Below are 14,987 nucleotides of genomic sequence, written 5' to 3'. Positions count from 1 at the left end.
ATGTCAAACCTTTAGAAATTTGGTAAATGTTTAATGGCTTTGATATACGTCTAAAAAAGACTATCCAAGGCCCAGAAGAGCTCTCCTGATATTTTTTCGTTCGTGGGGGTATAGGATTCATGCTAGGATTTACATCCATGGATTCATCCATCACATTAAAATTTTTAAACAAACTTTAAAATGAAAAATGAAACCAACACTACACAGTACTCAATCAAAAGGAAAAGAAAAAACTTCTACCTTGAAATTGTTGTCTATCTCCGTTGCACTGCCGTGTAGATCCTCGTTGCTCTAGATGTTCTTGTTGGATGCTGATTGTTGGATGTGATGCTACTGCTACCTGACATCCAGCACCACTCGATTTCCGATTTACTTTTGTCTTCGCCAGCTGCAACCAGCGCAGGTCACCGGTGTATACCTGCGTGTTGTATGGCAGTGGAAAGACCGAGTTGTCTTGTCTCCTTCTTCCTTGTGCTCCGCACCGATATGCTTCTGCACCGAAGTGTCTTCGCACCGGTGTGCTTTTGCACTCTCCTGCTTCTGTGTGCCTTTGCACTCTTCTTCTTCAATGTGCCTTTGCACTCTCCTGCTCAGCACTTGCGGCTGTATATTGTGGCCTGGGTAGAGCTTGGGAAACGCCCTTTGTTGTTTCCTTCACCAGCTTGGCCCAGCACTAGGGCTCTCTTATGCAGCACGATTTTACGTTTTAACGGCTGCTGCCAACAGGTCTCTACCTGTAGTTCAACCGTTGTCGTATTTAACGCGTGTAAACTAACCAGCGTTGTTAAACTGTACGCTTCTATACACAACCTTCTCGGTTGAACGGCTATTACTGAATGACTCAAGGGTTTTGATGTCTGATGGAAGATATCGTGTCAGTGAAAACACATTCAATAATGCAAAGAACGTAATAAATGAAATACTATTCTTCAATAATATGGTCACAAATTTTGATTATGATAAAAATCGCATTCTTAAAGCAAAATTTGCACGACAGGTTTACGAAGCGAAGTCTGACAAAAAAAGAAACGAAGAAGTTCTGGGATTCCATCCGTGGTGATAAGAAATTGTTCTAATAGTTTGTTGGTTCCACTATCCAACATTTTCAATTGTTCTTTGCGTTCTGCAATTTTTTCTGAAATATGGAAGAAATCCTATGTGAACAAGGGTATAGTATTCCAATCCTTCCCCAAATTTAGTAATCTACACTTCCTTCATCATACCTTCTTTACAACGACGACTACAAGTAGATTCTATATACATCGATTTCGCTGCTGCGTTCGACAAAATCAATCATCACATAATGATCTCCAAGTCAATCTACTTGAGACTGGGATTAAACGGATCATTTTTGAATTCGCTTCGATCATATCCAACTGGTAATGAAATGATAGTGGAAATAGGAGCCTATACAACCTCACCATTTGCTGTTACCTCAGGAGTTCCTCAAGGAAGTCACCTTGGACAGTTATTAATTTTATTGTATCTCAACGATCCAAATTTTTCGATCAAGTGTATGAAACTATCGTTTGCCGATGACTTTCATATTTCAAAATGGTTTTAAATGCTAATAAATGCTCCGTCATCTCTTTTAGTAGCACAAATTCTGTATTCAAGTCCGACTATAATATTTCACAAACTGTTCTCGAACGCGCATCGTTTGTTAAGGACCTGGGTGTTCTTTTGAAATCCAAGTTAACTTTTAAAGAGCACATAGAGCTTACTATGTTCTAAACCTCTAAGCTTTTAGGATGCATTATTCGCGTTACTAAAAAAATCTCTGATGTACATTGCTTGTAAGCTCCGTATTGCTCTTTAGTTCACTCAACTCGAATATACTGCGGTTATCTGGTCACCTTATTACCAAAACGATATCCAACGCATTGAAGCGATTCAACACAAATTTGTCTTATTAGCTCTCCGACGTCTTCCATGAATATATCCATTAAACTTACCGAGTTACCATGACCGCTGCAAACTGATTGGTCTCGATTTATTATTTGTCCATCGAGATGTTTGTAAGGCTAGTTTTGTGGCAGACCTACTTCAGTCGCAGATCGATTGCTCAGAGTAATTGCAATTGTTACAATTAGACATTCGTAATCTTCGATTCTATTTTTTTCTTCGAATTCCCTATGTTATGGATATAACGAGCCTATTGGTAGCATGTGACGCATATTTAATAAATGTTACAATTCTTTCGACTTTCATTTATCACGTAATGTTATCAGGAAATCGTTCCTCATGTTATTGTCTCATTTGATTTAGTTGCTATAGAAGCACTAGATTTAAGGAAAACATATTATTTGTAGGATTGTAATCTATTGATGCAAAAGATGAGGAGGTTTTATGCCTGCTGGAGAACAAATTTGACAGAAACTACCTTTAGTGGACTTTTTCCTGATCCAAATAAAAGAGCAAAAGATAAGGAGGAGAAGCATGACATTTAGAGTAAAATCTGACAACAGGAGAAGGCTCTATTATAATTGAAACTGAAATTAAAAAGAGTAAATCATGTCACCCTGATGTGGTCTACCTTAAAATTCTTCTTACCAAGAAGGAAATGCTTGCCGAGCAAGATGTTGAAACAAAAAAAAGTGTCTTCGCTGAAATCTGTTTAACTTCTTTCAATATCACAATTGTAACCATTTTTATTTTTTATTAATTAACTAAGAACATCGAAAAAGATGTAAAATAAAAATGCAATTATTTTCATGGGGTTTCTCGAAGTGACGTGTTGTATGACTTATTTATTGCATTCATATGACAAACTTATGCAGATTTTTTAATTATATTTAAGTGAATTTTCAAGTTCTGCGGAAATTATCACCTGCATATAAATAGTTGTCTAACGCTTCACTCGAACATCGCGCGTTTCAGTTCTCAATTTCGCGCGGATTTAGCGCGTTTTAGTTTTTGACTTCGCGCGGATTTTGCGCGTTTTGATTTTGAAATTTTTCGTAACAACCCTGGATATCCAACGCATTGAAGCAATCCAACGGAAATTTGTTCGATTCGCTCTGCGTCGGCTTCCTTGGAGATACCCTTGAGACCTTCCAAGTTACCATGCAAACTGATCGATCTCGATTTGTTATCTGTTCGTCGCGATGCTAGCAAGGCTACTTCTGTGGCAGATCTCCTCCAATCAAGAATAGATTGCTCCGAGTTCTTACAGCTTTTACAAATAGATATCCATCGCCGTAATCTTCGATACTCGTCTTTTCTTAGGATCCCCTATATTAGAACTAATTATGGGTATAATGAGGCTTTTTCCAGCATGTGCCGTATATTCAACCAATGTTCCAATTCATTCGACTTTAATCTATCACGAAACGTCAAGAAATTGTTCCTAGGGTCACTATCTAATTAGTTATAATTAGTTTAGAAATACTATGTTTAAGTGAAATGTATCATTGTAATCTGCTGATTCTAAAGAAGAGGAGGCTTTGTACCTGTTGGAGAACAAGAAACTAATTCCACCGGGCTTTTTCCTGCTTCGAATAAACAAACAAATTTAAACATTAACTTTTCTAATCTGCTCTGATGGTTTCTATCTTTGTCGATGTTACTCATGAGAATATATCAAAAATTTCATAAATAAAATAAAAAAAAATGCACTCAATCTACAATCTTGAAAGTGGAAAAAAATGTATGTATGATTGGTGAGTGAGTGGAGCATTAGTATAGAATTGAGTGATAGTAACGAATGTACTCAGTGGTGGATTCAAAATGCTTCGCTTCGATTTTTGAAAGAAACCAAGGGATTGTTTGTGGATTAGCTAGTTTAACATACAGAATGTAACAGTGCTTTGCTCGCGACGACGATTTAAATTTTTGTTGTATCCGAAAATATGCAGTAATTTTTGGCACGACCATAAAACCTCTCATTTGACCTTAAGATTGAGAATATTGGTTTTGAGTCCAGTTTAGAAATTTTTTTACAGTTTTTGTTTCGCCTGTTTAAGTGATGGTGTACGAAATTTTACACACTTTACCCTATAACTCCGGAACCGGAAGTCCGAATGAAATTCAGGAATTCCTTATGGGACCGTGAGACCTTTCATTTGAATTTAAGTTTGTGGAAATCGGTCAAACCATCGCTGAGAAAAGTGAGTGAGATCCATTTTGGAATATATGACCACTATTTCCGGTACTTCCGGGACTGGAGACCGAGAATCAGGATAGCCGAAATCGTTTTTTTTTAGTTGCCTACTGATAATGGCTACCAATTTGTGTAGTTTTGAGACCAGATTAGAAGTTTTTTTTGCGTTTTTTTGTTTCGCCTGTTTAAGTGACGGTATCAAATTTTTAACACATTTTACCCTATAATTTCGGAACCGGAAGTCAGATCCGGATGAAATTTGGGTGTTTTATTCGGGACTATGGGAACTTTTATTTGATTTCAAGATTGTAAAAATCGATCACGCCATTTTTGAGAAAAGTAAGGAAGTAGTTTGAAATAGGATTTTTTTCACTAATCACCCTGTAATTTCGGAACCGGAAGTCGGATCAAAATAAAACTCAGGAACTTTGTATGGGACAATTATCTCATTACATTTGAATCTAAGTTTGTGAGAACCGGTTCAGCCATCTCCGAGAAAAGTGAGTGCAAAAAAATGTTACATACACACGCATACACACATACAGATATTTTGCGTACTCGACGAACTGAGTCGAATGGTATATGCCACTCGACCATCCGGGCCTCGGTTCAAAGAAAGGTTTTCATAGTAATTGCATAACCTTTCTATATGAGAAAGGCAAAAAGAAAAAAAAATATTAGTAGATCGCTTCTCTTACATAGATCAAAGCGTAGTATTTGTTCTAGCATGAGCAATGTCTGACAAGTTCGGCATACTCAGAATAGGGAACATATCCATGTATTGTGTATTGTGCCTCTTTTTGTCAGACATCACCCATGCACCATTAGTGTGCATCCTTCTCCATTGAGTAAGGATACATACAAGCCCTGGGACCGTGACTGCATCATTCAATCTATCTCAAGGTTTTGTAGTACCCAGGGTAAATAATGAAAGGTATTTGGAAAAAGAGAAACTAAATGAAATGGAACCGAAAAGTTATCGATACTTACGGTGACGGACTAGGTGTGTCCTTTGTTGGCGAGCTTTGATGTGGGTCACATCTTTGTTTTCTATATAGGAGTGCAAATTCAATAGTAAATACAAGTAGAAATGTGATCAGTTTTTGAACACTTACAGCTCAGTCAGTTTAGTTTCTATCAGTAATATTATTTCACCAATTTCTACGTATTGATTTGAATGTTCATAGCCATCTATTTTAAATTATATATAATTGAAATGTTGATTAATAGCTAGCAGTGTTCTATTTTGTCTGCTAAAAATCTCCGGCATACCGGATTTCCCTAACGTAGAAGACGTTCAAGAGCAATATATCAAATTGATATTATCAGTAGGAAAGCATCGCTCTGATTTGTCAATCAATGTAAAAGCGAAGCTGTTGGAGGCACGCGAATCTATAAATATAAGCGAAATCATAGCTAACGTTTCAGTCCTGCGCGTAGCATGCCAGAGGTAGGTCGTTGCTAGACAGCAAAACAGAAAGCGCTATAAAACGATTTGAAGCTTTAATTGGTATCTTGCAACTACCCAAGGGTACATTTTGAGTATTCAAGACTAATTTCTAATTTATACAAGATGAACTCGATTAATAACGAGAAAAAGTTTATCGCTTCAACTCAAATCGCAGAATGGTAGTGAAAATATAAAAATAACTGCGTGCATACAAAACTTGAATACGTGCTTGGCGAAGAGAAGCTTAAATATCGAAATCCGTATCGCAAGCAGTGCTGTAAAACCAAATACAAATAATAATTTGTATTTGGTAAAACTTCATTCATTTCATTTGAAATCGAATGTGTGCACACACTGACGAGCACTCTATCGCAGTAAACTTCACATTCTAACACACACCCTTCGCATATGCACCGAATGAGCATCATCCCGTCCTTCATTCGTTTTTCTCAAGTGTGTTCATGTAGACATTCGAATTGGCTCAAGATAATGGATGAAAGCTAAACCAGTCATGATAACTGAAACATCAGTTACAAAATAAATATAAATTGTTCCCTCTTTCAGTTTTTATTTTTAATATTTCGAACAGAGCTGCTAAATGTCACTATCAACTGGCAACTTTGCACGACGAACATTGGAAAGCTTATGTCACTGAACTGCTGCCAACCAGGCTCGACCAATCATCATATATTGAGTGTCTGAGAGCCAATCTGTCTTAACTTTAATTCTCTTGATATTACACTCACCAGGACGCTCGTTGATTGCCGATGCGATTGATGTTATCTTCATTTCTCCTGTCACTACTTGATTACGATGTGCCTAAATATTAATCAAGCAGTATAAACATTGAAATCAATCAATTTACACCAATAAACTTTGAAGTCCGATGACTTTTTGCAAAGAACAATGAACTTTATCAATTTATGTTTATGTTAGTAACAGTTCGGCTGAAAAGTTCGTATCGTTTAATAGATACACACATTTTTTTGCCAAAATTCGTTTTTATTATTCAACATAATTGCCATTAGAGGCGATACAGCGATTATAGCGATCTTCCAACTTTTCGATGCCGTTTTTGTAGTACGATTTGTCCTTTGCCTCAAAATAGGCCTCAGTTTCAGCGATTACCTCTTCATTGCTTCTAAATTTTTTACCAGCGAGCATTCTCTTGAGGTCTGAGAACAGGAAAAAGTCACTGGGGGCCAAATCTGGAGAATACGGTGGATGAGGGAGCAATTCGAAGCCCAATTCGTTCAATTTCAGCATGGTTTTCATCGACTTGTGACACGGTGCATTGTCTTGATGAAACAGAACTTTTTTCTTCTTCTGCTGTATCATCAATTCGTTGTTGTTTTTGATCGATTGTAAGCTCACGCGGCACCCATTTTGCACAAAGCTTTCTCATATCCAAATATTCGTGAATAATATGTCCAACACGTTCCTTTGATATCTTTAGGGTGTCAGCTATCTCGATCAACTTCACTTTACGGTCATTGAAAATCATTTTGTGGATTTTTTTCACGTTTTCATCGGTAACAGCCTCTTTTGGACGTCCACTGCGTTCATCGTCTTCGGTGCTCATATGACTAGTACGAAATTTTGCAAACCACTTACGAATTGTTGCTTCGCCCGGTGCAGAGTCTGGATAACACTTATCAAGCCATTTTTTGGTATCGGCGGCACTTTTTTTCATCAAAAAGTAGTGTTTCATCAACACACGAAATTCCTTTTTTTCCATTTTTTTCACAATAACAAAAGTAGCTTCACTCAAAATGCAACATCTCACAAACTAATAATCAGACAGCTGTCAAATTTATACACGTATCTTTTGAAGGTTGGTACTAACTGAAAATGGTATGGATTTAATTCTAGTGGCTCCCTCTCATAGAAACGATACGAACTTTTCAGCCGATCTGTTACTCTCATTGAATTTTTTTACTTCAACTTACTTTACTTATACACACAGAGAAAAAAATTGTAAATATAACCGAATTTGGGTTCACGCCACTATTTTTTTTTTGTTAAAATAGTGACAAAAGAAAATCTGGTTTGATTCAGAAAACATTGCTGCTTGAAACTACTAAACATGATAATCAATTTTACTCAGTGAGCTAGTTTGTTTGGAACGACATTTTGATAAAAACAACAAATATTTTACTTGTGCGTTCCTGTCAATTTCTTGACAAACAATTTCACAGTGAATTCAATTTGAAAAACTTGTTATGAATGAACGAACTTTAGATAAAGTTCAGAATTGTTGCGGTTTAAATTCACAAAAATTTTAGTTGAAATAAATTACCTTAAATTTAGCTATTTCAACTAACGCTTTTGTTTGTTGAAATCATACATTTTTGTTTGTTTTTAAGAATAAAATGATTTCTTTCAAACTAAAAATTTACAAGGTAGTTTTTGATACCACTTTTATTTATATTTGTATTCGTTTTAAAATTCCTGAAAAAACAATTATTTTCCATTTTGAAAATTTTTAAGACCTTTCGTCATTCACATTCCACAAATCGGTTCGATGCTCCATCAGTCCGGCCAAAATAAAGATTCGTCATCAAATAATTTATGTAAAGAAAATGTGTTATGTAATGATATACAAATTTCTAAATTATTCCTAATTATTAATACGTACACTTGAATTGTTGAAAACCTCCTAGGAAATGAAAGACTGCTTTGGTTTATGCGCGCGATAAAAATTTCTCTGGTTTATATGAAACTAATATGATCCGTTTAAATAGTAAATTTAGTTGTACCATTACACAAATAAGATCATAGATCAATTGAACCAAGTTTATTCCTCATCAAAAGGTATAGCAGGATTGAGTCAACAAGGACATTGCCGATAACATTAACTCAACTTTGGTTGACATGCATAAATAGTTAGTTTATTTCAACAATAAACTTAGCCTGAACAAATTTATTTTTCGTTTGGTTGAACCAAAATTTTGATTCAAATCAAACAGAGATCATTGTTTTTGTTGAAGGGAGAAATTGGTTTGTAACATTCATATTTTAGCTTGAAATGCTTGATTGAAAATGTCGATCATTAGAAATTTGGGTTGCTTTGTTCCAAATCAATAGCTCGAACAACCCCATGGGGCTGATCCTCGTAGTTTTCTAATTCGGTTTGTGCATTGAATCACGATGTTTGTTTGTTTTAAAACTCGATTTTTACGCTTACGTTGTGCGAATCCCAGACCTTATACCAAGACCCTTATTATGCTGGTGAAAAAAATTATTAGAAATATTGTAGTTTACCCGTGTGTTTGAAATTTTGAAAGAAATTTCGGTAAGATGAATTTATTGTTTTTCATATTTTCAAAATGTTTTAATTCCACCTGGAATGAACTCATCGGTACTTCGCAATCACTAGAACTCACTCGCTGGTCTATGTTTACCACAATCACTTCATCAATCAGCCAGAATTCAATTTTGCGACAAAAACATTCGTATCCATTTCGAAAACTTCAACGGGAGCGAAACATTTGTTTTCACATCCTATGCGCACGCCTACTGCGATTTTTCCTTTCTCTTTGATTCGAGTTTTCCTTAATTATTTGTTTTTACCCCACTCGATTCCGCTCTTCTCTACTACTTGTTCTCATTTGTTCAACTTCAGAAATTAACAGCCGAAAAGGTTTCAAAATTGTGATCGACTTGCTCCAATTTGGATGAAATTTTGCACACGTCTTCAGTATGACAAATCAATTGTTTTGTACGGATGGATAGTAAAGTACTCTGCTATTCTGGTAATGCTATGCCCTTTCGATTGAGTTGTTTAAAGTTCTCAAATTTATGCCTCGATAAGGTTTTTACACTAAAACAGTCACTGGTGACTAAAAGTAAACTCGAACCATTTTATTTGAACTTGATTCGAACAAGTGTCAAAATAGAAAAGCAATATAGCGAGATATATTTATTGAAATTCTAAATAAACTCTTTTCGCTATGCTACTTCCATACCTAGTAGTAAAACTTGATTGTGATAAATACCGAATAGGTAAGAGATTGAAAAAATAAAAATACAACTTGCCAAAAAAAAATGTCCCTCATAGACAGGACTCGATTTCTGCTATTAAGCTACTTTGAAGATGCAGTACAAATCGATGCAACATCGCCCCGTGCATGTAGACCACGTGCATTCGACGGCAAAAAAAAGTTTTACAACACTCAAGGATCTATCTCTCTCTCTATCCATTGTTCGCCCGGTAGAGACATTTGACTTTATAATATATTTCATCTACGATATAGTAAAACTTTTGGTAGAATCTGGCCTTTAAAAACATAGTTTACGGCAATTTTGTCTTTGTGATTTTCTTCCAGGTACATCCAACGACCTTCATCAAAATGGTATGGTTTTTCTTCAGACCGGTCATCAGCGAAAAGTTCAAGAGCAAGCTCATCTACACGTCCAGCCTGGATGAGCTGAAGCAGTCATTAGGTTTACAAGCGCTCAAAGTGCCGGACACTGTGCGAGAGTAAGTTCCCTTCATATGCGGCAGTGACAAGTCTGTTTGTTAACCATTGACATCCATGTTTCTTCTTCCCACCAACCACGAAACAGATTCGATGAGAAAATTAACAACAGCACCCGGTACACGCTGCGAGGTAGCAAATCTAGTCTGAAGAGTAGCCGTTCGATGGAACACATCCCGAAAACGAACCAGTTCGGTGTTTCCCTGAAGTTCATCATCGAGAACAGTGCCTGCCTCAACTGCATTCCACCGATCGTGCGCAAATGTGTCGATCATCTGTCGCTCTCAGACGGTAGGTAATCTGATCCGTTTACTTTCGGCTCATTCTAATTCCTTTTTCCTTTTGCAGTTATCGATACCGAAGGCATCTTCCGGCGATCGGGCAACTATACCCGAATAAAAGAATTGCGTGAAAAGATTAACCAAGGCGAAGAGGTGAATCTGACGAACGAAGACACTCACGTGGCGGCTGCGCTACTGAAAACGTTTTTGCGCGAACTGGAGGAACCGCTACTCACCTACGAGCTGTACGAAGATATCGTTCAGTTTACCGAGTGGACCACCGAGGAGCAACGATCGCGGAACGTGAAGCAAATTCTGCGCGAGAAACTACCGGAGGAAAACTACGAACTGTTCAAGTACATCGTCGAGTTCCTGGGGAAGATCATGGAGCGGAAAGATTTCAACAAGATGACGTCGTCGAATCTGGCGATCGTGTTCGGTCCCAATCTGGTGTGGCCCAAGCAGGCACAGATGTCGTTGGATGAGATCGGACCGATCAATGCCTTCATCGATTACGTTCTGCAGCATCAGGATGATATCTATTTTGTGGATATCAACAAAAAAGATGGAGGCTACGATTAACAGCGGCTGATTTAAGTTTAGTTCGTTTCTTTTTTTTTAAATGATTTTATCGTTGAGGCATGTGATGTGCATTTGCGCTGGTCCGTTCCTGGATGTATACATTTTAATGGAAGACGCACAAGTAGTTTGTTTCCTGTCCATATTCTGGTTTAATGAAGTTTCACCTCCCGATGTGACACTGACTACTTGTGTGTACTCTCAAACAGAACATTCTCTCGTGTTATAGTGATAAAACAGTGACCAGTTTTTTCAGGATATGTGTCTGCAGATGTGTGTGAAAATGAGAGTTTTAAGCAGTGTAACTAATAATCATAAGTGAAACATTAATAGTCATTATTACAGTAAATTGTTAAGGATGTTTTGAATAATTTATATATACGCAGCCGAGTCTGCACACGTTTGAAATCACGACCAGCGGATCAAAACCAAAGAATGGGTTTAAAATAGAAACAAACAAAAAAATTGTTGAATCGGTCTCAGGCATCTGTCATCATTATGTCTGCGGACATCCTGGTGCGCCAAAACGATCATACAGGAAAACTCTGTCCACATCTGCCTGCATGTCTAACACGTACGCTTTCCCCGTTTGATAAATATGGTGAAGGAAATTTGTTAGTAAATGGAATTTTGAAAAAAAACTCAATTCTTGCTAAGTGACGGAGACACAGCAGGTACGGGAGGTTCGCGTCCATCTATCAACCATCAACAAGTGAAATAATTTCATACCTCTTATGAAAAATCGATTCGAAGCGAAAACAAACAGTCTGGGAATATATCAATTTCAGTAGGATTATTAGCTCAATTAGAAAAACAAAAAAAAAACATTTTAACCAGTTCCAAACTATCACTATACTATTGTACTCCGCCGTAAAATAGTGTCACACGATTGTCAGAACTCAAAACCCATTGTATCTTGGTATTTTCCGCTTCTAGTCCGGTATCTCTTTGTTTTATTGAAATAACAACCAAATAAAATTGGAGAACACGTAATATATACTTAGCGGTGCTGCAGAAAAGAAAGAAAAAACAAATAACGACAGCAAGATGCGAAAAGACGAATAGATTCTCAAACATCGTTTGCTAAAACGAATTACATTATATGTGGCAAGTTATAGTTAACCGTTGAAGTTTTTTGGGGGGCAATGAGCGCTGAAAATATTACTCAGAAATCATGTACAGAGATTTTACTAAAAAAAAATTAAAAATAAAAAGCGGTTGAATGAAGTATGTAAAACATTGATTATTTTTTCTCACTGTAATGATGACAATAATTCTACCATTTTCTTTGTGTATCGAAATACACAGTCGAGGAGGTGTTTCTCGGTTGCCATGGAAAACATTTCTTTGAACTGCGAAAATTATTCAGTAACATAGCAACCTTATAAATATCCGCCTCGAAATGGAAATTCTTTTTCACCGGTATCAAGAAAATTGCAACACTTCCTTGTCAACAATCCACAATAATAATACACTGGTGTTTTACGCGGTTTTTTTTAATGTGGTTTCTTTTTACGTGGCTTTTTTTACGCGGATTTCCGAAGTTACGCGGGTTTTTTCACGCGGATTTTCGAAGTTACACGTATCTTCCAAATTACGCGGTTTTCATATTTTGTCTTAGAAACGTCGAGATCTGGTGTAATCTTCTAAGACATTTGGCATAATTTTTTTTCCATTTGGCGATTTTTTTCTACGCGGATTTCCGAAGTTACCCGGTCTAAAATTCTCTAAGTCTCGAAGTCGAATTTCTCAAAAAAAAATTTTTTTTTGAGTTTTCACTAGATCTGGATATTTCATGCATTTCTAAGACATTTGAGAACAACAATTTTTTTTTCTTTAGTTTTGCGGTTTTTTACGCGAATTCCCGAAGTTACGCGGTTTTTGTTTACGTGGTACGTATCCCCCGCGTAAAAATAAACCTCAGTGTACCAACACTGCTATCGATCACCTTCTTTGTTTTCATTGCGCTTCGTAATTATTTTGAATTTTTCTATAGAAAGGAAATGTATTTGCTGAAAATTCAAACTTTTGATCGGAGCTCCGGAGACTTCTCTCCGCTCGATTTTCTCAGAGAGGACTGAACCGATTTTAACAAACTTAGGCTTAGTTGGAAAACTATTTTTGGGTTGTGAATCAAATTCAAAAACCAATCGACTGTCGCTTCCGGATCCGGAGACGTAACCAACAAAACGCTTTTTTTTCTCCGCTCAATTTTCGCAGTTTTTGTCTATCCACATTGTTCTATTATCTCCAGAAAGTGACCAATGATTAAGTTCAAATGTATTTTCGCTGATACTTCTGTCTGGGTATCGGAAATGTTGTCGAGCTAAAACCCGCATTTGTGAACTAACCGAATCAAGCTGAATGAACTTGTGCCAGAAATTATCAGCCCAAATTCGTGTCAGAAATTATCTTCTAGAAAAAATCTGTACATATATGAAGAACTCCCAGGCACAGGCACTTCTTGCGCTTCAGAGGTGGCCATAAGGAGAGATGTACTAAGTGTTCCTAGCAGGGACACTCGATTTTTTTTTGACGAACTCAGTGATGATCGTATGGATATTTATACGCGTGGAAAGGTAACAAGTGTCTCTAAAAAGGAAGATCTACAGACACAAAATTTGTATGTTTCGGCATAACTCCGAAACAACTCGGTAAAATAGCAGCAAACTTGGCACATGCACTTTTTACACGTTAAAGATGGTCATGAGAGTATTTTTGGAAGTGGAACGGGCAAACAGTTTGACCGATTTCAAACAACTTTGTTTTCGATTGTAAAACAATTGATTTGAAATGAAATGATAAATTAATGGCTCTACGGTCCACCTGCCCCGGTGCTATAAGTCCACCAAACAGGTAAGCCGTGTGGCATCCTGCGGAAATATTTCAACCAAGAATTAATCCACTGGTTTCCTGTTCCATGTCGTAAAAGGCCACTAAAGGGGGAGCTCGCAAGTCAAGGTGTATTTTCGAGCCAATTACCCCGATTCTGCAATCCGACGGATTTGTGATACGAACGAATCTTCACTTTCGTTCGAGTTCGAATTTTGAATTCTTCATTCCGTTCGACTTGTATGATTCGATCGACTCTCGTTCGTGAACAGTTGAAATTTCGAACACTAACTATCAAAGCTGTCAACACTACTTACACGTTCTATATTATTTATATTATTAATTTCTTAGTAAAAGAAACCGTCACACTTGTATAAACAAATTAGAATGATTCTAAATCGAAAATAACTAATACGTACGCAAGTCGATCGTCGAAATTCGAGTTCATACCCAACTCGAACGGAATGCAGAACGGAAATTGCACATTCGATCGAAATATTTCGAATCGATCGACGTGAAGGCTGAATGACTGCAGGAGCCAAACAAAGGGTGTCGTAAACGGATCATTCGTGGGCTTTGCCCTTGCGGAGCTAAAAACTACGTGTCACAGTTAGACTAATTAAAGGCAAGGACAGAAAATATGTCTATTTTTCGACGTACTTACCTACCTTTCCTAACAGCTTTGGGGTATCCTTTGCTGTATCAAGCATACATCTCCACATAACTCGGTCCATGACTGCTCGTCGCCAGCCACTCAATGCACGGATGCTTCTGAGATCACCCCGCACTTGATCGATCACCCTTGCTCGCTGCGCTCCTCTTCTTCTTGTTTCAGTCGGATTAGATTCAAGAACCATTTTCACTGGGCTGTCGTCCGACATTCTTATGACATGCTCAGCCCATCGTAGACGTCCGATTTACGCTGTCCGTTCGATAGCAGATGCTGCAATTCGTGATTCATACGCCTTCTCCACGTTCTGTCTTCCATCTGCACTCCGCCATAGATGGTCCTCAGCACCTTTCTTTCGAAAACACTAAGGGCGCGTTGGTCCTCTGCCAACATAGTCCAGGTCTCGTGGCCTTTTCTTGATCGAAGGGTTTTTCTGAGTCCAAAGTACGCACGATTTCTTGCCAAAATACGTCTCTGAATTTCTCTGCTAGTGTCATTATTGGCGGTCATCAGTGAGCCCAAATACACGCTTCGATATCGTCACTGTCTATCAATATTCGTGGTGGGAGGCGTAGTGTTTCTTCTCTAGAGC

At 37.5% G+C, this 14,987-nt stretch overlaps 1 protein-coding gene across 2 annotated transcripts in view; it reads left to right on the top strand.

The window, feature by feature from the left end:
• LOC131434626 (rho GTPase-activating protein 68F) overlaps window positions 1–12,130 on the top strand; it is a 60,021-nt gene extending 47,891 nt beyond the window's left edge. For both annotated transcript variants that reach the window (XM_058601538.1, XM_058601539.1), the window contains exons 7-9: window positions 9,881–10,035; window positions 10,122–10,324; window positions 10,382–12,130. In XM_058601538.1, the coding sequence (XP_058457521.1) occupies window positions 9,881–10,035; window positions 10,122–10,324; window positions 10,382–10,896 (873 nt within the window). In that variant the 3' untranslated portion in view covers window positions 10,897–12,130. The remainder of the gene's footprint in view (window positions 1–9,880; window positions 10,036–10,121; window positions 10,325–10,381) is intronic.
• The last annotated feature ends 2,857 nt before the right edge of the window (window positions 12,131–14,987 follow it).

This window comes from Malaya genurostris, chromosome 3 (assembly GCF_030247185.1).
Source record: "Malaya genurostris strain Urasoe2022 chromosome 3, Malgen_1.1, whole genome shotgun sequence".
NCBI lineage: Eukaryota > Metazoa > Arthropoda > Insecta > Diptera > Culicidae > Malaya > Malaya genurostris.
This window is presented reverse-complemented; position numbering and strand designations above follow the sequence as displayed.